At 47.0% G+C, this 27232-nt stretch overlaps 1 protein-coding gene across 5 annotated transcripts in view; it reads left to right on the forward strand.

Annotated features, from left to right (window-relative positions):
- Nucleotides 1-27232, forward strand: part of ADAMTS17 (ADAM metallopeptidase with thrombospondin type 1 motif 17) — a 419938-nt gene that overhangs the window by 103289 nt on the left and 289417 nt on the right. For all 5 annotated transcript variants that reach the window (XM_037832907.1, XM_037832908.1, XM_037832909.1 and 2 more), the window contains 3 exons: nt 7884-7967; nt 8614-8771; nt 18031-18074. In XM_037832907.1, coding sequence (XP_037688835.1) covers nt 7884-7967; nt 8614-8771; nt 18031-18074 — 286 coding nt within the window. The remainder of the gene's footprint in view (nt 1-7883; nt 7968-8613; nt 8772-18030; nt 18075-27232) is intronic.

The raw sequence follows: 27232 nt of genomic DNA on the forward strand, positions 1-27232 counted from the left end.
GAAGGCTGCTCTTGGTGGGTGAGGGAGTGTGGTGGGGGTGTGGTGGGAGAGGTGGGCAGGCGTAGTCTTGCAGGACTTTGTCCCCCAGGGTGTGGAGAGTGGGCTTTGCTCCAGATGCCTTGGGAAGCTGCTGGGGGACCTCAAGCAGAAGGCTGACGTTAGGGATTGAATCATGTCCTCCCAAAAGATGTGTTCAAATCCTAACCCCCAGTTCTGCGATTGTTACCCTGTGATGGTCTGGAGGCTTTATGGACCCCAGAAAAGTATGCTCTTAAGTTAATCCATTCCTGTGGGTGTAGCCCTATTGTGGGTGGGACCCTTTGATTAGGTTATTTCAGTTGAGATGTGACCCACCCCATTCAAGGTGGGTCTTAATCCTCTTCCTGGAGTCCTTATGAAAGAATAAAAGACAGAGAAACCCTAAAGAAGCTAGGAAACAGGGACACACCCACAGAAGCTGAGAGAAGAAGCCACTGAAGGCAGAAACTGGAAGCAACCAAACCCAGGAGAGAAGGACCAGCAGACGCTGCCATGTGCCTGCCTTCCCATGTGACAGAGGTGACCTGGATACCTGCAGCCTATCTTCAGGAAGAAGGTGGTGTCCTATTGATGCTTTAATTGGGACGTTTTCATAGCTTTAGAACTGTAAACCTGTAAGCTAATAAATCCCGACTGTTAAAAGCCTGTCCATTTCTGGTATATTTCATTTCGTCAGCTTTAGCAAACCGAAACAGATCCCATTTGGTAATAGGGTCTTTGAAGACATGATTAGTTAAGATGAGGCCAAACTGGATTAGGGTGGGTCTAATCCAATATGACCAGTGTGCTTATTGGCAGAGGGAATTTGGGCACAGTAATAAAGACAGAGACAGACAGAAAGACGGCCATGTGACGGAAGCAGAGATTGAATTATGGCCACAAGGCGAGACGCATGGATGGCTGGCCACCTACCAGGAGCCGGGGGAGAGTCGGGGCACCAATCCCCCTTTTTGAGAGAGAGCCTGGCCCTGCTGATGCCTTCCAGCCTCCAGAACCCTGAGACAACAAAGAAATTCCTGTTGTTTGAGGTAGTTTGTTGGAGCAGCCCTGGGAAACTAAGACACGTGATGTGTGCCAATTTGTGTGTTAAAAGGTCCCAACCCCCCCAGCCTGGCTCTTCACCTGGGGAGACTGGAGCCGTGCCCCCAGCTCTGTGCCCCCGGGAGACTGCCCACTTGCGCTGGCTCATGGGGAAGGTCCCTGAGCTGGCACCGAGCAGCAGAGTGGAAGTTTCCATTCTCGGCTTCCCTTGATTCTCCCCTGGGGCTGTACCGCCTTTGGATGTACACAACTCAATATTCTTTGGATTGGTGGAGGTTGGAGCTGGTGACCCAAGAGGGAGAAGTACTTTAAAGAACAGATCACAGCTAGAAACAGGTGGTGCCAACACCAGAAACCCTGAGTCCAGGCAGCCAGCTTGGAAACCCAGGCCCCTCTACAGAGCTTTGGTTGTTTCTAGCTTTCTTTATAGCCATGGAATGGAATGAAAAAGCCAAGGTGTTCCAGGCGAGTTCTGTTTGGAGGAAAAATGACATTAATTTTATTCAATTACCATGCGAAACAGACACAAAGCTCTGGTAACTAGCATCCTGGCCAGCGTTGTATTAGAGCAGGAGCTCTCACACTCCAGCAGGCATGGAGGCCCCCCCAGGGGGCTTGTGAAACTCAGATGGCAGGCCCACCCCCAGGGTTTCTGATTCAGCAGGTCTGTGTGTGGCCGGGAACTTGCACTCCCAAGGAGTACCTGGGTGGGGCCGGAATGCCTGGTCTGGGCATCCCAGGCCAAGAGGCTCCATGCTGGAGAATGTAGCGCCTCCTGGTTGTGCGTCTGATGGGGCTCTATGGGCATAGTGTGATGGCGGCTAATGCAGGTCCCCATCTGTCCCCAGAGCGGGCCCTGGGAGCAGCCCCTCTCCATCCCTGGGCCCTGTCTACTCTGCTCTGGCTGCGCTCTCCACACCACCCAGCCAGGGGAGCTGCAGCAGGCTCCTGGCAGCCCAACCAGTCCCTCCGGCTCAGCCCCCCTGGCTGCCAAGGAAATGTGACAGTCGTAGCCAGGGCTCTGAATGCTCCCCTGGGACATGGTCAGCTCTGGATGCCAGAGACAAAATTTCCAGACAACTTGGCTGCACTGCCTCTGCCCCGTCAGGTACCCCTCTCAACATCATGTGAGCATGGCTGCGAGTTTTTTCCTGAGCATGAATTTACATGGGAGAAAATGACTGAGACAGGTTATTCCTGGTCTCTGAGGCCCACCCACTGCTTTGGGAGCTGGGGCTGGAGTTGTGGTGGGCTCAGCAGGCGCAGGGCCATGAGGGAGATGCTGTGGGGCCATGTTGGCAGTTGCAACGGAGGGCAGGTGACAGGGAGCACACCTTAGCCGACAGGCAGCTACTCATACCTGCTCTCCTGGACAGGAGCCCCTGGTTACTCAAGGGGAAGGGCTGTGCTTCAAGCTTCCTAGAGACTATCACTTAGAGCATGGGGCTAAGAGCACAAAGCTTCCCTCCATCTCACATCAATTTTGTGTTCATGTGCTTCCAGGGTGGCAACTGAGCCTTGGGGGTAGGGGTGTATGGAATCCATACATAGTTCTGAACTGTCGTCACCTGTGCCAGTTTGAATGTATTGTGTCCCCCAAACACCATTATCTTTGTTGTAGTCTTGTGGGGCAGACATTTTGGTGCTGATTAGATTTGCTTGGAATGTGCCCCACCCAGCTGTGGGTGGTGACTCTGGTGGGATACTCCCATGGAGGCATGGCCCCGCCCATTCAGGGTGGGCCTTGATCAGTGGAGCCATATAAATGAGCTGACTCAAAGAGAAGGATCTCAGTGCAGCTGTGAGTGACGTATTGAAGAGGAACGTCCTGGGAGAAAGCCATTTTGAAACCAGAACTTTGGAGCAGATGCCAGCCACATGCCTTCCCAGCTAACAGAGGTTTTCTGGACACCATTGGCCATCCTCCAGTGAAGGTACCTGATTACTGATGTGTTACCTTGGACACTTTATGGCCTTAAGACTGTAACTGTGCAGCCAAATAAACCCCCTTTTTATAAAAGCCAGTCCATCTCTGGTGTTTTGCATTCTGCAGCATTAGCAAACTAGAACAGATTTTGGTACCAGAAGTGGGGTGTTTTTGCTGCTGAGTTTGCAAATACCAAACATATTGGAACGGCTTTTTAAATGGATAAGGGGAAGATTCTGGAAGAATTGTGAGGAGCTTGATAGAAAAGGCCTAAACTGCTTTGAAGAGACTGTTTGTGGAAATATGGACTCTAAAGATACTTCTGATGAGGCCTTGAACAGAAACGATGAAATGTGTTGTTGTGAATTGGAAGAAAGGCGATCCTTGTTTTAAAGTGGCAGAGAATTTGGCAAAATTGTGTCCTGGTGTCGGATGGAAGGAAGAATTTAAAGGCGACAACCTGGAATACTTAGCTGAGGAGATCTCCAGACTATGTGTGGAGGATGTACCCTGGCTTCTCCTTGCGACTTACAGTAAAATGTGACAGGACAGAGATAAACTTAGAACTGAACTCTTTGGTTCAAAGAAACCAGAAACTGATGGTTTGGAAAATCCCAGGCTTCCAGGGGGTGGATCCCCAGAAGCCAGAGCCCAATGTGAGGATATAGCCAAACATGGAACGCAGCTGCCATTTCAGTACAAGCCAGGATTGGAGATGGAATTATCCAGAAAGGATTTGTGGAAAGTCCTGTTGTCTGATGGCTTTGACCCCTGTGTGCTTCATGCAAAGCCAACAGAATTTTTGCGAGATCTTTATAGACAGAGCCGTTGCCGGTCTGGACTAGAGGAGACAGACAAGGAACAAATTGAAGGAAAAATTTCTTCAAAGACAGAGCCATGGAGGTTGAGGTCTGGAGTCAAGAGGCCTTGGGCTGGGAGAGTGGAGCAGCCCACATGCATGGAAAGGGTGAGTTTGCCCTGGAGGTCAAGGATGGGCATTATACCTCAATGCTCTGGAAGAGTTTTGCCACCCGAGGTCCCAAAGAGGGTGGAGCACATTCCCAGGGAATTGGGGAGAGCCTGGCTGCCACCACGCTGTTCTGAAGGGGTTGAGCGTGTGCCCCGGAGATGGAAGGGAATCCGGGAGCTGCCCCGATGTTTGAGGAGGGTGGGGCCGAGAAGGTGGTCTCCCCAATGTGTGGAAATGTTGGAGCACTCACCTAAGTGTTTGGAGAGGTACGGGCTGCCGAAAAGGCCCTTGGGAAGGGTTAGGCTCCCACTCTCTCAAGCCCCAAGGATGCAACGTTGTTCTGTAAATGACTCTCAGACTTTGAAATCTAATGGAGTTTGTCCTGTGGGTTTTAGGAACTGTTTTGGTCCTGTTAACCCTGTTTTCCTTACTCTTTCTCCTTATGGCAGTGGGAATGTTTAGCCTATGAATGTCCCTCCTTTGTATATTGGAAGCATATAACTTGTTCTAAGTCCACAGATCCAAAGCTAAAGGAGAATTATGCCTTAGGACCCACCATGCCTGTAATTGATTTTGATAGGATCTTGTACTTAACTTTTGTTACTGAAATCATTTAAGTTTTTGTGATATTGTAATGGAATGAATGTATTTTGTACTTGGAAAGATAATGTCATTTTGGGTGCCAGGGGGTGGAATGTGCCAGTTTGAATGTATTGTGTCCCCCAAACGCCATTATCTTTGATGTAGTCTTGTGGGGCAGATGTTTTGGTGCTGGTTAGATTTGCTTGGAATGTGCCCCACCCAGCTGTGGGTGATGACTCTGACTCTGATGAGATATCCCATGGAGGCATGGCCCCACCTATTCAGGGTGGGCCTTGATCAGTGGAGCCGTATAAATGGGCTGACTCAAAGAGAAGGATCTCAGTGCAGCTGTGAGTGATGTATTGAAGAGGAGCAAGCTTGCTAGAGAGGAACGTCCTGGGAGAAAGCCGTTTTGAAATCAGAACTTTGGAGCAGATGCCAGCCACGTGCCTTCCCAGCTAACAGAAGTTTTCCGGACACCATTGGCCATCCTCCAGTGAAGGCACCCGATTACTGATGTGTTACCTTGGACACTTTATGGCCTTAAGGCTGTAACTGTGCAGCCAAATAAACCCCCTTTTTATAAAAGCCAATCCCTCTCTGGTGTTTTGCATTCCGCAGCATTAGCAAACTAGAACATCACCCCATAAGATGAAGATGAGAGAGGGGTTCTAACGAGAGAGCTTCTTCTTGTAGCTTTGTTCCTCCTGAAACTGGCTTGGTTCTATACCGCTTCCTTGCTCTTTCTTTACGGGACATGCCAAACCATCACTGGGAGTTGCTTTCCCAGGTAATCTCCTTAAACCAACAAGGTTGTTTGATGGTGTGTTGCCAGCGTCAACATCACAGACACAGGGTGTCCAGATGACGCCTGGAATTCTGCGCATCGTGAATTCTCTCTTTCCTAACCTAATGTTTTTCATCCGCCCCAATTTTCATGTTTGGAAGTGAGGTTTTGAGTTTGGACCCAGTCCTAAGAGTGACTATTTCAAGAAAAGATTGAATGACAGCCTTTGGGTGGTCCTTGAAATAGAGAAAAAAGGAAAAAGCTCTGTGCTTTCCCCTTCTTCACCCAGATTTGAGGGTTGGTAGTTAAGACATGGGCTCCCCACTGGCCTGTGGATGGTCCAGTATTCAAAACAAAACAAAACACCTGCTGTTTTGTTCTTGAGGCAAGGAAACTTTGAAAAAAAATAATAAAGGACACCATAAGGAACAGCAGAACATATTCTATTTTTCCTCATAAGAAAGGGTATCGCATTATACAAAGATAGGTTTTATTTAACTGGAATACTAGTTTTCAAAGTGTACGGGTCCGGACACAGGGATTCATCTTGTCACGCGCTGCTCAGAGCTTGTGTGTGCTTGGCTGCCGGTGTTTGTGTGGTAGACACCGCGTCGCCCGCTGGCCTCAGGTTGCCTGAACCGACCCCGGCTGTTTCCTGCTGTGGTTGGTCATGGCTTTTTGCTGCTGCTGATGTGTTGATGGTGTGAACACGGCACCAACGGGGCACGTGTTTTATGCCCCTGCTGGAAAAGTCACCCTTCTAGTTACGTCTGTGACCATAAACTAAAGGGAATATTCAAGAGGTCCTCGTTCCCTCTTGCCTCTGTATCCCACTCGACCACCCTGTCACCTTCCCCACTAAGAGTCTCGGGGGGTTCCGAGTGACGGTGACCTGGGTATCTTCAAACCTAATAGGCTTTGATTCCACCCACGTGCCCTCTGGTTCCTGGGTCTTTATTTGAGGCCTCCCGTATCCCTTCACCTTTGGCTTCTTGATCCCGAGGTCCTTATAATTGCATCCTGCCAGCAAAGTGTGCAGACTTGAGAATGGCAGATCCTTCCCTGTGGCTCTAACTTTATCTCAGTGAGAGGCTTTGGTTAGAAAGAGGATTTCAGGGAATCCAAAAGAAACCTGGACTTTTTGGCTGGATACACCTGGGTTTGAATCTGGGCCATTGTTTATTCCTGGCTGAGGAGCTGAGTGGTTTGTCTTACCTGGTTTAGCTCGGTGTGGGCTAGGGTGGTGCAGGTGACTTGCCCAGGACAGAGGCTGGCACCATCCAGAGGGCAGTGGTCTCCCTTTCCTCATCATAAAGTCTCCCTTCGACCTCCTTCAGGAAAGACCAGAAGACCAGAAGGGCAATTCTGAGCTTTCTGCCAGAATCACCTAACAGCCTGTTTCTTCTTTAAAAATCCCTTGTCCCATACAATTTTTTTAACCAATAGATTTCTAGCTTAGCATTACGTGTGTGTGTGTTCTAGGGTTTCCTACCATGCACATATTTCTTTTGAGTAATTCATTTCTTGTTTGCTCTTAGAAGGCCTTTGTAGTAAAATCTGGGTTATATTTCATGTATTTATATGTATATATGTGTTTTTTTTCTGTGTTCAAATAAACCTTTATGTATATTGAAATTTCAATATGGTATAATTCTTTTGATTTTTTTTGGACTGGAAGAGCACAGGTTTCTTTTTATAGTTTTCTTATTGATAGAATTTATTTTTTATCTTATTTTTTTATTGTAGGATATAACATATATACATGAAAGTGATAACTTTTCAAGTGCAATTTAACAAGTAGTTAGAGAGCAAATTTCAAAGAATATTTTAGGTTATAATTCCATAGTTTCAGTTATTTCCTTATTATGAAATATAACATATATACAAAAAGGTAATATCTTTCAAAGTATGGTTTAACAAGTAGATATATAGGAAATTTCCAAAGTTATTATGAGTTATAGTACCATGGTTTCTGTTATTTCCTTACTGTGAAATATAACATATATACACAAAGGTATAGCTTTCAAATGACTATTTAATAAGTAGCTATAGAACAAATTTCAAAGGATTCTATGAGTTACAGTTTCACCCTTTCATTTCTTTCCTTCAAACTATTCTAATACCCTAGCAACAAAGAAAAAGAAAATTATATAAAGATTCAGTATTCATAATCCTTTGTTAAATTCCATCTTGTCTGTTGTTATCCCTTCCTCTAGGATGGAATTTAGTTTTTAGAATTTTTGTTACCAGTTTTATATTTACAGAAAAATTGAGCAGATAGTACAGAGGGTTCCTGTATACCGACTCCCCCATGCCCACAGTTTCCTTTATTATTAACATCTCTCAATAGCACAATATATTTGTTACAGCTAATGAACCGATATCAATACAGTACTGTTAACTGCTGCCCACAGCTTACTCGATGTCCTTAGTTTTTACCAAATGTAATTTTCCTTTCCCAGGCTCCCAACCAGAATTCCACTGCATTAAAAAAATATGTATGTACTCATATCTTGACTTCGTTTTCCTCTCCCTAGGTATTCAATATGTTTCAGCACCAGAGCCTGGGGATTAGACTTAACCTCCAAGTCACCAAGCTCGTCCTGCTACGACAGCGTCCCGTAAGTCCCCAGGGCCTGTTTCCCAGAACAGAGACAACGTGACTCTCCCCAAAGCTCCCTGGTTGCTGTGCGTGCTGGGGGGACAGGGGGTCCAGGTGCTTGTCTGTCTGGTTCTGCCTCCCTGGCTTTGCAGAGGACAAGGGCCTGGGATGCAATGGCAGGAGACTTTGCCAGAAGCCTGGTTGGTGCTTGGCCTGCTCAAAGCCTCAAGAGTCCTTTAGAGGCCCTGGAAAGCACAGGGCACAGCTATGCACAAAGGCCTGAAGGCGAGGGCTTTGGGACCACGGCCACCCTTCTGGAGCTCTACCCGAGCTTCAACCCATGTCTGGATTTGCTGAAGCATTGGTCCTTGACTGAGCGCATTCCCACATGACAACGTGACCTGCAGAGTCAAGCAATAATTCTGAGACTGTGGGAACAATGCTTGGTTCTGCTCCCTGTGCTGTTGGCAGAAAGGAAGAGTGTTTTCCTTTCGTAACAGGTCCTCATTTGACCTTATAAAATAAGCCCCACCAGGGGCCTCACTGCGAGTGTTCACCTCTGGGTGGGGGGGCAGCTGTCTCGACCGTAACTTCCACACCAGGTTCTGACGTAAGCTCTGGCTTCCCCAGGCCTTCGCGTCTCTAACTGCCCCGATTTCTTGCAGGCCAAGTTGTCCATCGGGCACCACGGTGAGCGGTCCCTGGAGAGCTTCTGCCACTGGCAGAACGAGGAGTATGGAGGTGCGCGGTACCTTGGCAACAACCAGGTCCCAGGCGGGAGAGACGACCCACCTGCTGTGGACGCGGCCGTGTTCGTGACAAGGTGCGGCTGGGGTCAGTCCGTGGCTGACTCGACAGCGGGAAGGGAAGGTCCTGTTTGGAGAGGGAGGGAGGCATTTTGGCTACGAATTCAGGCTTGGAAATCAGACCTCGGGCAGCCTGTCTGAGCCTCAGTTTCCTCTTCAGAAAAATGGGGATAAACGATAGCCCCTAATTCCAAGGGTGAGGATTAAAGAAGCTATTGCGCTTTTCTCAGTGCCTGGCCCAGTGCCAGGACACAGTTAATATTAGCCATTATTATTATTATTATTAATAATAATATTATAAAAGTGCTGAAATCCTAGGTAACCAAGAGTCTTACAATCTCCCCTGAAAATTAATCTATTATGTCTTCCCCTGTCTAAATGAAACACCCAGTGGGAAAGGGCCAACCTGTATTTGAAACTGCTTCCAATCTCACTGTAACACAATATTAGGGGTAGAACGAAGTGCTACAAGCTTCCCGTGGCCAAGCGGGCATGTGCGTCCTGCACTGTTTCCCTGGATTGACCGTCCTGTAGGGCATTCCAAAGACCATAAAAGCAGGCAGAGATGCCCATGGAATTCACACGGAGGCTGTCCTTGAGGCCAGGAGCTAATCTTTACGGGCTTCGGAACTGGACTTCCTCCTCTATATTGAGAGGGAAACCAGGGGGCCTGGCACTGGATGACAGAAACCAAAGGCCATCTCCACCAGCAGGCAGTGGCAACACAGATGTGGCTATTTCGTTTTTATCCTTCTTCTCAAATCTCTAATGATTTTCTTCTGTCGCTTCACTTCCATAATGTAAATAAAATGTTTTATGAATTCACACCAGAAACTCCCTTTAGAAAGTATGCAGGCATTTTTCTTAATAACTTAATCCATTAGATTAAAATTATCAAAATTTTTGTGGAGTTGCTGGGAATCTATCAACTGAATTTTAGGGATTTTTATTTTAATTTAAGGAATTTTCTCAGATTTTGTGCTTTTGGGTTGTTGTTTATTTTCTAAGTTTGAGGTAAAGTTGTGGAAGAGAAAAATTTACCATATAGTTTTAGCATGAAAACAAGCCTGTCCTTCCAAAAAGAGTTAAGTACGGTCTAAGATTTGAGTTAAGAAAGGCTCTGAGGTTGCACCATGTGGTTCAAATATACATTGGAGCATACCGATCATGTGAATAAGAGAACATTTATTGCGTCCGTAGGATGTGAGTAAATCTATAATGCAACTTTGTAGAACAGCCTCTTCGATAATTCTGATGGGCTGCAGGATGGCTGGTGTACTGCCAAGCACCAAGTCTGAGGGATGGACACAGCCTGGTTCTGGCTTTTGACCTGGGCCTGCCCACCCCGAATGGGGAGGGTCTCCAGGGACCACCCTGTCCAACAGCAGTGGCCCCACACACTCACTGCTCAGAGCTCACCATTGCTCTAAGCACTTGAAAATGGCCTTTCTGCAGAGCTCCCTGAGGGTTGCGGTGTTGGGGTAACGGGTGCCTTTGAGGTGGATGTGAGCTGGAGAAGCAGGCAGTCCCTGGGAATCATGTCTTTCTGTGACTGTCAATTAATGCGACTCATTTTCCAAATGCTCCTGGACAGGAGCACTATATAACATCATCTTTGGAATATGCAGTCAACTCCCAAGATCACTACTTTGAAAGTACTTTTTATTTAGGATACATCATCCTGGTAGTTTGTTGAAAAAAAGAAAAAATTAGTATATGTTAAAATAACAACTTGAGCAAAATTTGGTTAGATCTCAGAGAGTTTTTTTGAATCAGTTCATGAATTGGAGAGACACCAATCACCACGAGGTAGAGAGGAGTTCTTCTGATCAAAGAGAACACTGGGCTTTTAGAGACAACAAGGGAGTAGATTGGGAAGAACTTCATTGGATAATGGAGACGACATTCCCTAATATATTTAGTGCAGGTGGTTGCTTAGCACGGAGGAAATTAGCTGGGTAAGAATAGAGAGTTGGTGATAGCTGATTGGCTGATATAATTGTTTTTTCTGGGAGAGCTAGACATTTACAAGGAATAGGAACTTACTCAGATTTGGTTTTGCTGACATGGGGCTTAGCACAGGTGCCTGCACTTGACCATACTAGGTTTTATTTATCAATAACCTATAGGAATTTTTTCTCTTTCTTGCTATTCCCTTGCATCATCTGGGTGGAAAAAGCCCTCACAAGTGGTCTTGGTTTGGGAAAGAATGGCATTTTTTTCCAAAAGCAATAAAGGTCACCAAAATTAGTATTGACAAAGCTTCTGGTTTGGCCCCCCTTTTTTTTAATATTCATTTTATTGGGATATATTTACATACCATGCAGTCATACAAGAGAAATCATACATTCTGTTGTTCACAGTACCATTACATAGTTGTACATTCATCACCAAAATCAATCCCTGACAGCTTCATTACCACACACAAAAATATCAAGAATAATAATTAAAGTGAAAAAGAGCAATTAAAGTACAAAAGAACACTGGGTGCCTTTGTTTGTTTTTTTCCTTCCCCCATTTTTTCACTCATCCATCCATAAACTAGATAAAGTGGAGTGTGGTCCTTATGGCTTTCCCAACCCCATTGTCACCCCTCATAAGCTACATTTTTATACAATCATCTTCAAGATTCATGGGTTCGGGGTTGTAGTTTGATAGTTTCAGGTATCTACCGCCAGCTACCCCAATTCATTAGAACCTAAAAAGGGTTGTCTGTATTGTGCGTAAGAGTGCCCACCAGAGTGACCTCTCGGCTCATTTTGGAATCTCTCTGCCACTGAAGCTTGTTTCATTTCCTTTCATTTCCCTGGTTTGACCCTTTTTAAACAAAATCCCTCGGCAGACATGGACGCCCCCTCACCCCTCAGCTTGTGGATGCTACAGGTGCACTTGCCTTTTCCTTTGCTTTCTCCTTCCTCTTAATTGCTTACTTACCACACTGGAAGTGTTTTGTGTGAAAATGTTCTTTTCTAACTAAGGCAGTTTGGGGAGGGGAAGGGGCTCCTGATGGCAAAGGATTGTAGTCCCTCAAAAGATGTGGTCAGGTCCCAACCCCCAGTACCTATAAGTGTGGCCCTATTTGGAAATAGGGTCTTTACAGGTGGGATCAAGTTAAGATGAGGTCATACTGGATTCACATGGGCCCAAAGTCCAATGACTGGTGTCATTATAAGAGAAGGAGGAGGGAGATTTGGGTGCAGAGACACAGGGAAGACACTGAGAAGAAGGCCATGTGGTGATGGAGGCAGAGACTGGAGTGATGTGTTGTATTGGTTTGAGTCTATTATGTCCCCCACAAAAGCCATGTTCTTTAATGCTGTCTTGTGGGGACAGACCTATTACGGTGGGATTTTTCTGATTAGGTTGTTTCCATGGAGATGTGATGCACCCAACTGTGGGTGAGACCTTTTGATTAGATTACATCCATGGAGGTGTGACTCCACCCATTCAGAGTGGGTCTTGATTAGTTCACTGGAGTACTTCAGAGAGCTCATGGAGAGGAGAAGCTCAGAAAAGCTGAGAGAGACATTTTGGACAGAAGCTAAGAGCCAACACAGACCCAGACAATTGGAGATACAGACTGAAGGACATTTGGAGATGCTAAGCTAAGAGATGAAGCCCAGAGTTTGCCCCGAAGAAGCTAAGAGAGGACTCCAAGATGCTTAGAGAGAAATGCCCTGAGAGAACAAGCAAGGATGCACAGGAGCTGAGAGAGAGAAGCTAAGAGAGACAGAAGCACAGAGACATTTTGGAGAAGGCCATTTTGAAACCAGAACCCGGGAGTAAAGGACCAGCAGATACCAGCCACGTGCCTTCCCAGCTGACAGAGGTGTTCTGGACACCATCAGCCTTTCTTCAGTGAAGGTATCCTCTTGTTGATGCCTTAGTTTGGACCTTTTATGGCCTTGGAACTGTAAATTTGTAACCTAATAAACCTCCTTTATAAAAGCCAACCCATTTCAGGTATTTTGCATAAAGGCAGCTTTAGCAAACCAGAACACGTGTCTACAAGCCAAGGAACACTAAGGACTGCTGGCCACTCTGAGAAGCTAGGAGAGAGCCAAGGAACCTCCATAAGGAACCAACCCTGCTGACACCTTGAATTTGGACTTGTAGCCTCCTAAACTCCTCCTGTGGGAGAATACGTTTCTGTTGTTTTAAGCCACCGATTAGTAGTACTTGGTTACGGCAGCCACAGCGAACTACTACAGGCTGGTTTCTGAGTGTGGGTGCTGGAAGGTGTCCAGCGGCTGGGGAGGAGCGTGTCCTCATCTGGGGCCAGGAAAAGCACTGTTCCTTCCGCTGCAGGCAGCCAGGCTTTGGGAAAGTGGGTGAGACTTTCCCCCACGATGGCTCAGGAGCTGGCATTTTCTTCTCCTTTCTTGCTGACACTTCCTGAGCTACCTGAGCCCTGAGCGTCCTCTCCGCTGCTTCCCGGGGACAGCCACAATGAAGGATGGGTGCCCAGTCGCTTCTCTGGGTTGGCGCCAGATGTTAAATTGAAGACCTTTCGCAAGGGCAGGCTGGGAGGCGGTGCTGGAGCTGGGGCAGGAAGCCCGGGTTGGCAGACGATCATTGTTTAATAATTAGAGGCTGAAAGCTGCAGTTCCCTAGGTTAGGCTAACAATGGGCTGGATGTTTTCGTGAGGCAATCCAGTGCAAGCAGGCTGCCACTCCGAAGAAGCGGTCTTTTCTTCCCAGAGTAATCTGAGCTGAGTGTCTAATTGGAGGCTGCCCCAGCCAGGCAGCATTTAGAGGACTGTCCCCTGGGGTCCAGAGCCTGGGGCTGGCCAGTGTGAGGGCTTCTTCTCTTTTCTTTTTCATCCCTACGAGCTGTGGCTGCATTCTTCTGGATGCCCACCAAGCCGGCAGATGGCCACAGAGGACGTGAGTATGATTCCAGGCCCTGCAGAAGCCACTGAGCCAGGAAGAGCAGAAGCTGGGTTTTTGGCAAGCTGTAGCTGTGTCGAGAGGGGGCTCCTGAGAGGAAGGGATCTGGGGTCCTGCTGGGCTCACCCAGCAGATGGGGGCTCCAGGGGGCCCTCAGCACCCTCTGTGGCTTTTAGCTTTGACATTTGGCCCCACAGAGCCAGGGAAGTGGTGATGTCGCCACCGAGCCAGGATGCCAGGGGACTACCCAGGGCAAACCCAAGGCCCAGCCTGTGGTGGGACCCCTCCCCAGCTCACCCCAATCTTCTCAACCTGGCATAACTCCATCCAGCTCCACAGGGGCAGTTTTGCTTTCTCCTTCTGACCTCAGGGGCCACTTGCCAGGCCTTTTCATGGTGAGAGCTTAGTGGGTCTCCATGGAAACTGATGTTAACACTTTACCAGGTTTTCCAACATTGGTAAGACACATGGCCACTGTCATGCTTGCTGGGCGAATTGAAAGTGGTCTGGAAACGTCAGGTCAGTATTAATAAAAGAGCCACTAGGTATAAATTTCCAACCAAGTACTAAGCAGTAGGATGTACATGGGGCCAGCTACATAATTTGCAAGGTCGGGTGCACAATGAAAATGTGGGACCCCATATCCAAAAATTATTAAAGATTTCAAGATGGTGTCAGGAGAACCTAAACCCAGCATGGAACCCTGTGCAACTGCACATGCACATATCCTTGAAGCACGCACACCACCAGCATGCACACCATGACGTGTCCCGCAGGCCCCGCGTTAGCCTGCCTTCTCTTTGAAGAATGGACAGTGGAACCCGAACGGACCTAAAGATAGGAGAGTTGGCTCTGGACCTTCATTGTACCCCCTTCACTCCCCAAATGAACCTGCAGCTCTTGCTTTGTGGGTTTGGCTTGAGTTTGCAGTGAGATGATGTGAAAAGAGGTCCCTTATAACAGGGAGGTTACCCAGAGGTGACGTTGCCTTTGCAGGTGGCTTACTTTTCCTTTTCTGAGATGCTGCTCAGGAGAGAGAGGATTCAGATTTTGACTGGGTTCAGGGCAGGCTTCCGATAGAGCTTTGTCTTCCATGAGCAGACCCCAACTCTCCCCTTTTCCTCAGGAGAAGCAATGGGTGATGCAGCAGTGCCTATCATTTGAGACCCCCCCACCCCCATTTCTCTTCAGGAAGGCCATGGGATGGGGGAGTAGGAAGCCCAGAACCTTCCACTCCTCTCAGCTAACTGGGCTACTGTTCTCAAAGATGGCACCCAGAAGGCAAGTGTGTCGCAGCAGTTGAATAATGCCTTCCACAAATTCTGTCTCGCCACTACGGGAAGCCCAGGTCTCAGGCCAGCCTGGCTTTCATACCAGTGTGTTTGTGTGTGTATGTACGGCTGATACTCATTATTTGTGGATTCTGTTTGCTAAAATTTCTTTGTAACCCCCAAATCAATACTCATGGTGCATTCAAAGTCATTTACTGAAGATGTGCCCAAAGCAGTGAAAAATTTGAGTTACCTAACAGGCACGTTCCCAGCTGAGGTTGACTAAGGCAATGCTCAGCCTTCTTTCAGTGTCCCTTTCACAGCACATTTAGCACCAAGTGTGCGTGTGTGTTTTTTTTGTGCTTTTTGTTGGTAACTTTGCTGTTTAAAATGGTCCCAAGTGTAGTGCCAAAGTGCTGTCCAGTGTTCGTCAGTATAAGAAGTCTCTGATGTGCCTTTTGTAGAAAATACTTGTTAGAGAAGCTTCCTTCAGGAATGAGTTATAGTGCTGCTGCCCATGGGTCCAATGTTAATTAATCAGGTGTACATTAAATAAGGGGTCTTTAAACAGAAATACACTTAAAACAAGATTATGCATTGATCGGTTGATGAAAATGCTGTGACCAGAGGCTTGTGTGCACCTAACCCTGTATTTTGCATGGAGCAATGGCTGAATAGTTGCTAATTCAGTGCTTGCTGTGGCTTTATAGAATTTAACTACCATGAATAATGAGAATTACTCTCTGTGCGTGTGTGAGGGGGAGAGGGAGGCTAGAGATGTTCAAAACGTTTGAAACAAGAGTTTCAGATAAGACCTTTTAGTTCAGGGTTTGAAACATGTCGAGGCAGTGAGGGTATTTATGTCCCTGGCTTTTGGTTTCTTCTCTGCCACTACTTCTCCCCACCACCTCCACTTTAGACTTAGTGTTCTAAAAGGGAGTCTTGGACAGAAAAATCAAGTTACCGTGCTTCTTTTTCCAACTCCTTATGGTTATTCCCTCCCCATTTCCATTGGACATCCATTTGTTTTTGGAGTGGGGTTGTGAGAAGTATGGGGGATTTGAGGATGTTCTTTTCTTCTTTCTGAAAATAGTTTTTCAATGGATCACCAAAAACACATATATTTATTAAGAAAACATTAGAAAATTCATGTCACTCATGTCAGGCCACCCACCTGCCTGCCTTCTCCTTGGGGGCTTGCAGAGAGTCCGGTACTCCTAGTAGGACTTCTTCCATCAGAGGCAGCTTGGTTTGCCAAGGCTGCTATGACAAATACCACACAATGGTATTAACATGCGTTTTCTGTCTCAGGGTTTCAGAGGTTAGAAGTTCAAAATTGAGGCATCTGCAAGTTTGTACTTCCTCCTGGTGTCTCTAGCATTCTGGTGCCGGCTTACCACGATCCTCGGGGATCCTTGGCTTGCATCTCTGCCTCCCGTCACATGGTGCACCCTCTCTTTTGTGTCTACTCTTCTAATTCTGCTGACTGTCAGTTTCTGTGTTCTCCGTGTGGCTTTCTCTAACTGACCATGTCTGAATTTCTTCTGCTAATAAAGGACTCCAGTCACACGGATTAAGACCCTTCCTGATTCAGTTGGGTCACATCTTAACTAAAAATAACATCTTCAGAAGGTCCTATTTACAAACGGTTCATACCCATGGGAGTATGGATTAAGTTTAAGAACAAACCTTTTGTTGGGGCACATGATTCAGTCCACCACAGCCATAGATCTAGATCTGGGATTCCATGTATCAGTGTCCCAAGCAGAACTTGTTAAACCTACAGATCTGGGATCTGTGGGTCTTAGTGGACCTGGGGAATCCTTGTTTTCTTACAGTCCTCCGAGGTGAGCCTCAAGCAAAGCGAAGACTTTAGGAGTCACGCATGGGTTGCATTTTGGAGGCAAACACATTGAAGGTGGTGTGGGTCGGAGTGGAGGGAGGGAGGAGGACTAACAAATCACCTTAGGAGAAGGTAAACCCACAGCCCTGTGGGTGTGGAGGGTAGGTCTGTCCTCCCTGGAGGCTAGATTTTGATAGGGGGAGGGAGAACTGAGACACTGAATGACTGATTGTGGGGGGCAAGTAGCAGGGAGGGGTGTGGCCCACACCAGGATCTACCTCTTCCTTTCCCAACTTTGCTTGGTGCTAACCTTATGGAGCTGGATGCACCTTCCTTCCCAGAAGGTCTTGAAAAAGTAAAATGAGGCAAGGTGGCTCCAAAATACACCATTGAAATCTGCACCTGTGCTTCAGTGTGGTCTGAGAGCTGCAGATGAGCAGGTGTGTCCTAACAGCCTGCCCCACGGGCCGCGAGGAGCTGGCCAGGGGACTCCAGGGGTGTCCACACCTGGGGCCAGGCTGTCTGCTCTCTTCATCCAGTCCCCAGGCAGGGCATCACCTCCACCAGTCTGTGAACTAATGGACAGAATTGTGGGAATGATGGACAGAATTGTGGGAATGATCTGGATTTGGAAAAGAAGGGCCCAGATCCCTCCTTTCACACAGAGAGGGCAGAGTAAGTCACTCGCCACCTGATGGAACCAGGTCCCAGTCATCTTTCCTTTCTTATTCATCCACAGCCACACACCTGGGGGGAGTCCAGGGTGCTTTGAAGAATACAGTCTTTAAAAACGGTTCTTTTTATTGTTGTTTTCTCCTTTTCTAAGTGATACATGGTCACAGTAGCATCTAGAACCACTTGCTTCCCAAGTAGCATAAGTTGGGGAAGCCACTGCAGTTTGATGATATGGACTGATAACTGTCCCGGGCAGGAGGGCTCGCCCAACATCTTCCTCCAGAACAAACCTGTTCAGCTGTTGGGAGGAATCCTTTAGCAGCTGAGAATTATGGATAGTAGTTCAACGATCAAAGGAAGGTCTTCTGTGAGGTAACTGGGCTTGCCAGTTGGAAATGTTGTGAGGGGTTGCTCCAGGCAAACACTGGGGATTGTTATTCTTCACTAACCTATGGCATGTAAAGCCATAACGTTGCTATGGCAGGATGATTCATCAAGATAAGCTGACAGTGCATTCTTCTAGAAGTCTTGGGGGTCCTTGCATGAACCTGACTTTGATGTCTCTCTCTTTTTTTTTTTTTTTTTTTTAATTTTTAGGACAGATTTCTGCGTCCACAAAGATGAACCCTGTGACACTGTTGGTAAGTTTAGAATTAGAGTACTCATCAAAGGGTCTAGAAAACCCCATGAGAATCTGGAGACTTCTTACTGACACTTGCAGTTCGGAGGAGCTATTCACGATAAGCTCTGCATTTTCTGCTACCTCTTTTATTAGAACTTGGTTCTTTCACTTCATTTTATCTCCCCCCCCCCACCTTTTTAAAAAAGTTTTGGTGTTGATTATAGCAGAAGGCGTCTAAACAGAGAGTTATAGGGAAGATGTGGGAAGTCAAATCAAAGGGAGCAGGAGCCCCCAGGCTGCCCCGGGGTGTCTGCAGTTTGGATCACATTTGGCTCTGAGCATCTTCTCCAGGTGGGAAGGAGAACAGGTGGAGTGTCACAATTGCCAGGAGACAGTGTCCTGATTTGTTCCCGCACGTGCTGATTACCTGAACCAGCACCCTGAAAGGTGAAGCATGACGATGTAGTTGGAAGACAGGTCTCCAACCATGATCATGAGGCTAATTGCTTTATGGTCAGATAGCATGGACACAAGATGCAGGGCTGAGAAAACCACATTTTCCTTCTCCCCCTTCCCTCCCTCTTCTGCCTTCTCCATATCTCCGACTCTCCCCTTCACTTGTGCTATCCTCCACTCTATCTGGCTTGCTTTAGACTTCTCACTGGTTTCAAACTGAAACCATTCTTTGAGCATAGGAATCAAGTGCTTGGGTAAGAGAGGAAACACCAGGAGGGTTTCTGACTTTGTCTGTGAGAGCACAGACTGGAAGGTCTAAGTATTACATTGCCAGAATCAAAATTCTGAGTCTAATGTGCTTAAAATTGTAGGAAAATTGACAGGAAAAAGTATAGAGTTGAAGAAAAATATATGTATTTATGTATAGTGGAAAATTGAAAGGCAAAAGTATAGGGTTGAAAATATATATATGTATATGTATAGTGGTATTTAAATGTTAAAAACCTGGCCTTCCCATGGAGTCCTAGCAGGAGGTAACCCTGAGCCTCACTCTGATTTTGCTACTTATGAGCTGGATGGCCTTGGGTAAATCTCTGTTTCTTAATCCATAAAATGATCACTTTGGCTATATAAGGCCCTTCAAAACCTAGTGTGATGATGATAACATTTGTGTCACATTTTCGAGTTTACAGAATGATTTTTTTTGGGTATTATATGTCACCAATCCTCTAAACAAATCTGAGTACCAGGAAGCAAAAACAACCAACCAGCCAACCACTGTGCTTTGCTATTGGGGGCTGGAATCCTGGTGGAATCACCAGACAAGTGCAAAGTAAAATATGTTCCAGAGGAGGGATGGTTGACGTATGTCCGAGTCTGGTTGGGGCTGTGGAAGGTGTGTCTGCATTGGTCTCTGCTCTTTGAAGGAGCTGCCAAGCCATGTGCCGCCCTAGTAGTGGTTACTCCTTGCTGTTCCCAAATCACATTTGGTGGCTGCTACCTTTCTGTGCGGGAATGGGTCTCTCCTCCATTGTTTTCCTGACCTCGGTGCTTGCCCCCCTAGAATCGTTGCTCCAACCCATTGCCCTTGCCTGCATATCATCCCCAGAAGACCCTTAAACACGCAGAGCCAAGCTCTGGCCTTTAATTTATGCGTCCTTCAGTGCTTGACGCAGGGTATGGGAGACTTGGTCCCCACTGTTGATCGACTGAATGAATGAAGGAACAAATGGTCACAAATGAGGGAATGCCAGTGTTTCTAAACCATCTGGATCTACTCACTTGGTTTTCTTTCATGTGACCTATAGTTGGCTTTTGTTTTTCTTTTGAATATATGGCGTTGATCTCTGCCATTAACTGTGAATCCTGTATTGTATTTCAGGCCCTTGTGTATTTCAGGCACTTGTTTTAAAGTATCCCTTGTAGCTGTCGCCCAGCTCCCCCAATGGTAACATCCTTCGTAAAATATAACACATCTAAACCAGGAAATCGATGGACACGATTCAGTCCATTGGAAGAGCAGGTGGCAAATTCTAACCAAGCATCTCTCCCTCTCCTGAGCCACCTCACCACACCCAGCCCTTTACTGCCACGGGGCATCTTATGTCCTCATGTCACCTTCCAGCTGCATATGCCTCACTTCCTAAAGCGGACTGAAAGTCTTTTAATGACAGGGCTGGGTATTATCAACCTTTTGAAACCTGCCGGTTAGCTCAGAGCTGAACTAGCCCCCTTCACCTGCTTCCCCATTACATATTCTCTCCAGTGCCTCAGTGATTTTCAACTTTCCTTTAAAAAAAAAAAGTACTTAGGTGGTATTTTATCAGAATACACTTGTTTTAATGTGTCATAATTTACTTTAGATTTTATCAATTTGGGTAAGAACAGTGGGGTGATTTGATGAAAACCCAAATGTGAAGACTGGTATTCTTACTGCAGCCTCAACATCCAATTTATTTCTGTATTTATTTTCACTTTTTTGTTCTGACATAGTCATAAAATCATTTTAAAAAATTGCAGAAATAGAACAGAGAGGTCCCTTGTCCCTGTTGCCCAGCTCCCCCAGTGGTAACATCCTACGTAAAATATAACACGTTATCTAAACCAGGAAATCGATGGACACGATTCAGTTAACTGGACTTCAGATTGTATTCAGGTCTCAGCAGGTTTTGCCTGCTCTCCTTTTTTGGGGGTGTGTATGTACTTACACATGGTTCTATGCCATTTTATTACATGTGTGGAGTCGTATAATCACCGCCACAATCAAGACGCAGAATCTTCCACCACCGCAAAGGAAACCCCACTCTGTGGTCACACCCATCCTCCCTCCGTCCCCTTCCCTGGCCCTGGCCACCACTTACTCTATTCCATGTCTGTAATTTTGTCATTCCAACATCCGTTTACTTTTGGGCTTTGTTCTGATTGCACAGAATGGAAAACTAGCCTGAATCACATAGATGGGTGGCTGCCAATGTGGAGAGATTTTTAACAGCTGCCTTGCAGTGTCAGGGTCCAGCTGTGGCAGGGGTGCCATATCCCAAGTGCTGCCACAAGGGAGAACATCTGGAACCTTGGGATAACTGGAAAAGCTGGAGGATTGCCAGTGCTTTAGAGTTTGGTGTACAACAGCGTTTTTCGTTTGCTTTCTTGTTTCAAGGAGAGTGCATATAGTAAAGAGCACAAATCTTAAGTGTACAGCTCAATGGATTTTTATGTATGCCTTATACTCTTGAAACGACTATTCAGACTCAAATATAAAATATTATCAGCATGCCACCCCCCCCCCCCACTGAGGTTTTCTCCTACACCTTCCCTATCTGTATTCCCTAAAGGTAGCCTTCTGTTTTGATATTGCTTTTTATTTTTAACTTTTTCTTTAAAAACTTTGATGCCGTGACAGTGCTGCCAACAGCATTCATTTTATTGCTCAACTTCGGTAAGGGCAAATACACAATCAGTTTTTAAAAACCATGTTACTGATAAAGCTCATGTAACAACTGAGTGAAAATACAAAGAACATTAAAGCTAAAACACTCAGTAATAAATACTAATGAATGAAAGTGATAAAATTTTGCTTTTAAATCAGTTTGCAAAAAAGAATATTACATTAAGTGAACTCATTACATCAAGAAACAAAACAACTCAGCACTGATAGTGCTATAATTTCTGTTTTAAAAATAACTTAAAATATATTTCAAAGTTAATTAATCAACACATTTGAAGGACCCCTGAGAGTACTTATTGGAATTCTGGGATTCCATAAGAAATAGTTGACATCTACGCTGTCTGTGCTGATTTGAAAGTGTTATGGACCCCAGAAGAGTCATGATCTTTTAATCCAATCTTGTTGGGTGGGACCTTTTGATTGAGTGTTTCCATGGAGATGTGACCCACCCAACTGTAGGTAAGACCTTTTGATTAGATATTTCCATGGAGGTGTGAACCTGCCCATTCCAGGTGGGTCTTAATTAAATCACTGGAGCCCACACAGACCCAGATGCTTGGAGATGCAGACAGAAAGATGTTTGGAGATGCTAAACTAAGATGAAGCCCAGAGTTTGCACCAGAGAAGCTAAGAGAGGACTCCCAGATGCTTAGAGAGAAACGCCCTGGGAGAACAAGCAAGAATGCACAGGAGCTGAGAGAGAGAAGCTGAGAGAGACAGAAGCCCAGAGACATTTTGGAGAAAGCTATTTTGAAATGCAACCCAGGAGCAAAGGATCAGCAGACACCAGCCACGTGCCTTCCCAGCTGACAGAGGTGTTCTGGATGCCATCGGCCTTTCTTCAGTGAAGGTATCCTCTTGTTGATGCCTTAGTCTGGACACTTTTATGGCCTTAGAATTGTAGATCTGTAACCTAATAAATCCCCTTTATAAAAGCCAGTCCGTTTCTGGTATTTTGCATAACGGCAGCTGTAGCAAACCAGAACACTGTCCAATCTGTGTTAGCCCATTTTATCAGTCTGGATTCCCGATTGCAGAAAACAAGCAATAGGGACATTTATCCAAAGTCTGGCTGCCCAGGAAGCTGGAGGAGCAGGCTGGGAACCCAGGCAGCAACCAGGAGACCATCACCCAGATCAGTGGCAGAAACTGGTAATGGCCCCTGTGGCCTGTGTCACAGCTCAGAGTCCAGCCAGAAAGAGGGTCCCACTGGCTGCCCTAAGTCACGGGTCCGTACTGGGGTGAGAGAGGTGCTGGCCCTATGGGCTTCCATAGGGAGGGACCAGTCCCTCCGAAAAAGAGTAAACGGGATGGGGCAGAGGGGTGGTCCTCCAAGGGGATCAGTGTGCTTCTGGCAGGCTGAAGGGACGGGTGCTCAACCTTCCAGAACAACCCATGTCCACTACCCACCTGTGTGTTCATAAACATGGAAACCTGAAACCCCAGCACAACCTCAGGCTTCCTGTGTCTGAGTTTTCCAGGGGCCTGGCTGACACCGGCCGAGGTGGCGGCTCCTGGACGTGATTCTAAGGTGGGCCTGACCCCTGCACTGAGTGGGATTGGCAGACCGAATGGACAGGAGGACACACTTCTAAAGAAGGACTCTCCCTTTTGGCTTGTCCATTGGCTTCTCAGGCCCCTTTGGAAGTGGGGAGGCCTGCGGGGATGACACATCGGGGGCTCTGCTGATCGCCTCCGCGGAGGACAAATGGGGAAAAGGCAGCTCTTAAGGCAGAACAACCGGACATGGACAGACAGGCGTCCATCCCTGACGAGCAGCTGCCCCTCATCGTGACCCCACTTTGCACGTCTCAGGCCTCACCTTTATGGGGTGTCTGCTTTCTGTCTGCTGGGTTGCTTCACCCAGAGGGGTTCACTTTCCAGCCTCAATGCTAACATCGAGGGTGTTCTAGGTGAGAAGAGGTACAGGGACATGGAGTGAGGCGAGCCCAGGAAAAAGCCTTGGCCGGCCCTTGGCATTGCTGCCTCCGGATGCTCACCTGTGGGTCTGTCCTTGGGTGGTGGCCCGAGTATCCATCTCACCACAGCCCGGGTGACCAAACAGGTGTCTGAATCACAGCGGGTGTGTATGTGGCTTGTTTGTCTTGCTGCAGGCTGAGCTACAGAGATTTTTTTGAAACCCAATAACTCAAGCCAGGCTTGCTTTTTTTTTTCCCCCCCTTGCCTGGTCTCATCATCATTTTTAATGAATGGAAAAGGTTTCCTTTTCCTCCCCCTGGTAAAGGGAAGTGATAATCCCACCCAAAGGAAAATGGCGCTGTTTCATAGCCATGTGAGACATTTCACACATGGGCCAGGAAGATGCAGCCCGGGGGCCCCAACCCCCGTCTGTACACAGGGGCCCTGCTGTTGTGGCCTGGGGGTCCCCGGCTCTCCCTGACCTCGACTGGAAGGACTTACGTCCTTCTGTGTCCCTGTGTCGTGACAGCACCAAGGCACTGATAGGTCTGAGGGCCCCAGGGAAGCTTCAGAGAGGCGGCTGTTGGTCTTCAAGACATGAGTGTGCCCACAAAGGAGAAATCGAGGGCCAGTTTTTCTATGGAGGATGTGGGTCCTCAGGATGGGAGTTCCACTGACCAGGGCGATTGGGTCTGGGAATGAAGCCTTGATCTCTGACATCTGTTTCATTCCGGCCAGCCCCATGGGAGCATGAAACCAAAATGTTCTGAGGAACCAGTGAGAGGTGGGGAGAGCGGGCCGACAGCATCATGTGAAATACATGAGGTCCTAACTTAGGGGCTCAGGCTAAGACGTAATGCCACCTTTTAGGTATAAAAGCAAGCATAGCGACATTTATCCCTCCAGCTGTACTTCATCCCCTTCCCACTTGTCACCCCGGACAACCATTTGTTTATCCCAGTTGCGGTGCTGTGGCTGGACGTGTTAGACGGGTAGACCCTTCTGAGGCGAGCAGGCCTTCTGGGGTATCTTGGTGGAATTGGGGAGTCTTCAGTCTGTGAGGGTGGTTATGAATCGTGGAAGGGTCAATTCTGAATATTGCTGAATAAAGTCGATGAGGCTGGAGCATATTGTTTGAGGTAAAAATAAAAGCCTCGTACTAAAAAGACTAAGCTGGGGGTTTCTTTGTTTCTGGGGCTTTGCTGTTTCTTTTGCTTCATTTTGTTATTCCTCGTAACCTTGCAGAAGTCAAGTTTCAATGTTGCTTCAACATTGCTTGTTAGAAGTACACATTCTCTCCGGTGATTGCCTCCGAGGGGAAATTACGCCTTTGAATGCCGGTCTGTCTGAAGCCAATCTCTTTACCTTCTAATCCCATTTCGTTTGTGTTGGGCGCAGCAGATGCTTCTTTACTTTCAGGCTTAGCCACACAGTGTCTTCTGTGTCTGCTTTGAGATTACAAAAGGCTAAAGTTGAATGACGTACTAGTTTTCTCAAATCTGAGGTTTTAGCCAATACGTCTGTTTTTCAGAAGTTATATTGATATTTGTAATTGTGTTTTTGAAGTGTTCTGTGATGTCTGAGAAGTTTTACGGTAGGTTTCAATTCTGGGAATTAAATGTGCATGTGTCTAGTCATCAGGACACATGCTATTTTGATGACCACTGCCTTGATCATTGTATTATTAAAAAAAAAAAAAAAAAAACCATTCATTTAAGAAAGTTAGAAAAGCAACATTCTAAACATTGTAGGATTTTGCATCCCGTAAATTCAGCTTTGATTTCTCAACTAAGGCAGTTGCTGGGAAAGCTCAAAAGTATCTACTTTGGTAAACAAGTTTCTTTGTATTTTGAGCTTTAAACATAAATAGAAAGCATTTTCTCAAAAAATGCCAGTTAAATTGTCTGGCTGTTGGAGAGTGGCTTCTGAAAGACTGTTTGAAGGAGCCTGAGGCATGGGCTGGGGACGAGGGACCAGGCACCTTGTGTAATTGGGCTCAGGGAGAATGGAAGCCCGGGCCCTGGTGATCAAGGCCTCTCGGCTGGGAGCTGGGGAAGTGCTCCCACACACGTTTCTTGACTGTAGGCCTCGTGGTCCCTTTTCACCTCTCACGAGGACCTGTCAGCTTCACAGTGAACCCTGAGCCCATTCCCAGGAAGCCTCCCGCTCAAAGAGGGATGTGGCACTGCAATCAGATGTGCGTTCACACCTTGCTCCCACCGCTGTCCTCGTCAGAGTCTCCTACTTTCTCCAGCTCTGTTTTCTCATCTGTAAAATGGGGATAATATGACCTAGGGTTATTGTGAAGGAGCAGAGTTGTGAATTGTAGTCACTAGCATTTGTCAAAGATTTCTTCCAAGAAAAGAGGTCAGGGTGAGTACAGAAGACAGTTCCTGGAGAAGGGGTCCTCACGCTTCCTTCCATTGGGAGGCGGTATGCGGGGTGGATACACGTGGCTGCAGGGCCCTGGGGTAACTGGTGGTGGTGAGCAGTGCCGGGAAGGAGGAAGGGGCAGAACTTACGGAGGCTGGGGAGAGTCTCTGGGTGAAGAGGGAAAGGACATTTTAAGAAGCGTTGCTGGGGATTTGAATTAGAGCCTCCTCTACAGTTCTACAGGAGATACAAGGAGAGATTAGGATGCCTTTGAAAGTTTCTTTTTTGGTTGCTTGGCTGTGCTTCCGTGGATTAGATTCCAAGGTGAGATTGGCCCACATGGGCTGCCGAGACCCCAGTTAAGTTGCCGTGGATATTTCTGGATTGAGGTCAGCCCTTGTCTGCCTGTGGCATTGAAGGCATCGTTTTAGAATTGAGCCAAGAGTTCACTTTTCCCATGACTGCTCTGCTGTCAGACAGTGTGGGTCTGTCAGACCCAAGCCACTGCGGTGCTCAGAATTATCCACCGAGTCAGGGCGGGGTGACCCTCCTGGAGTGAGAACCACAATTCTGGGGAGAAAGCCCGTCCATGGCTTGCATATTTCAGACACTTCACCAATCCACTGTGGTCTTTTTGAGATCACCACATGAAAGAACCCCCAAACTCTTCCTTGTGACATTGAAAACTGTCTTGAGTTTTTACAGTTTCTACAGATAATGCTTGAGAAATAGAGTGCTTCAGGAAGGGGAGAGAAGGTTATGCCAGGCTGGCCTGGACTAGTTCACACTTTCTGGCAGCTTTGCAAAGACCAGATCTGAGTGAGACTGACTGTTATTTGGGGCTTGGATTCAAGCAGTCTTTAGAATTACTGGGATGGATGGCTTGGGTCAGAAATTCCTGGCATGTGCTGTTGCGGGTGTATGACTCGGTGGGTAGGAAGGGGGCAATGCACAGGAAAGGGCCGAGTCATGGTTAGGAAAGAGCCGATTCATGGCTAGGAAAGGGCTGAGTTATGATTAAAACATGGCACGGATAGTCCGGCATGTGATGGTAAAGACTGCCAGCTGATACCCACTCATTCTCTTTGTCCTCCCTGGAAGATTATATTTTCTGCCTTCCTTCAGTGGATATGGCCAATGTCTGAGCTCTGTCTGACGGAATGTGAGTGGAGGTGATGGAGGCTGACCTCAGTATGAGTGGAGCAGACTCACGGCTGATTCTGGACAATCTAGACTTTTGGAGTTGGGCATGCTCTGGATTTGCTGTGGTTGAGGGGAAGAGAGGCATCTGGCTGCAGGATGAGCCACACGAAGATTATAACCTGGGGACCACCTTCTTCACTGGCCAAGGATGGAGGGAGAACCTGAGGGTGGGGGGCACATCTTTCCCCAGAGGGTTTACCATTCCTTGGCTCCAGGGGTTGTCAGGCCCCACCAGTCACGTCTGATTTCTTTGTCAAGTCTTCTACGTAAGGTGACATGTC

This window comes from Choloepus didactylus, chromosome 4, assembly GCF_015220235.1.
Source record: "Choloepus didactylus isolate mChoDid1 chromosome 4, mChoDid1.pri, whole genome shotgun sequence".
NCBI lineage: Eukaryota > Metazoa > Chordata > Mammalia > Pilosa > Megalonychidae > Choloepus > Choloepus didactylus.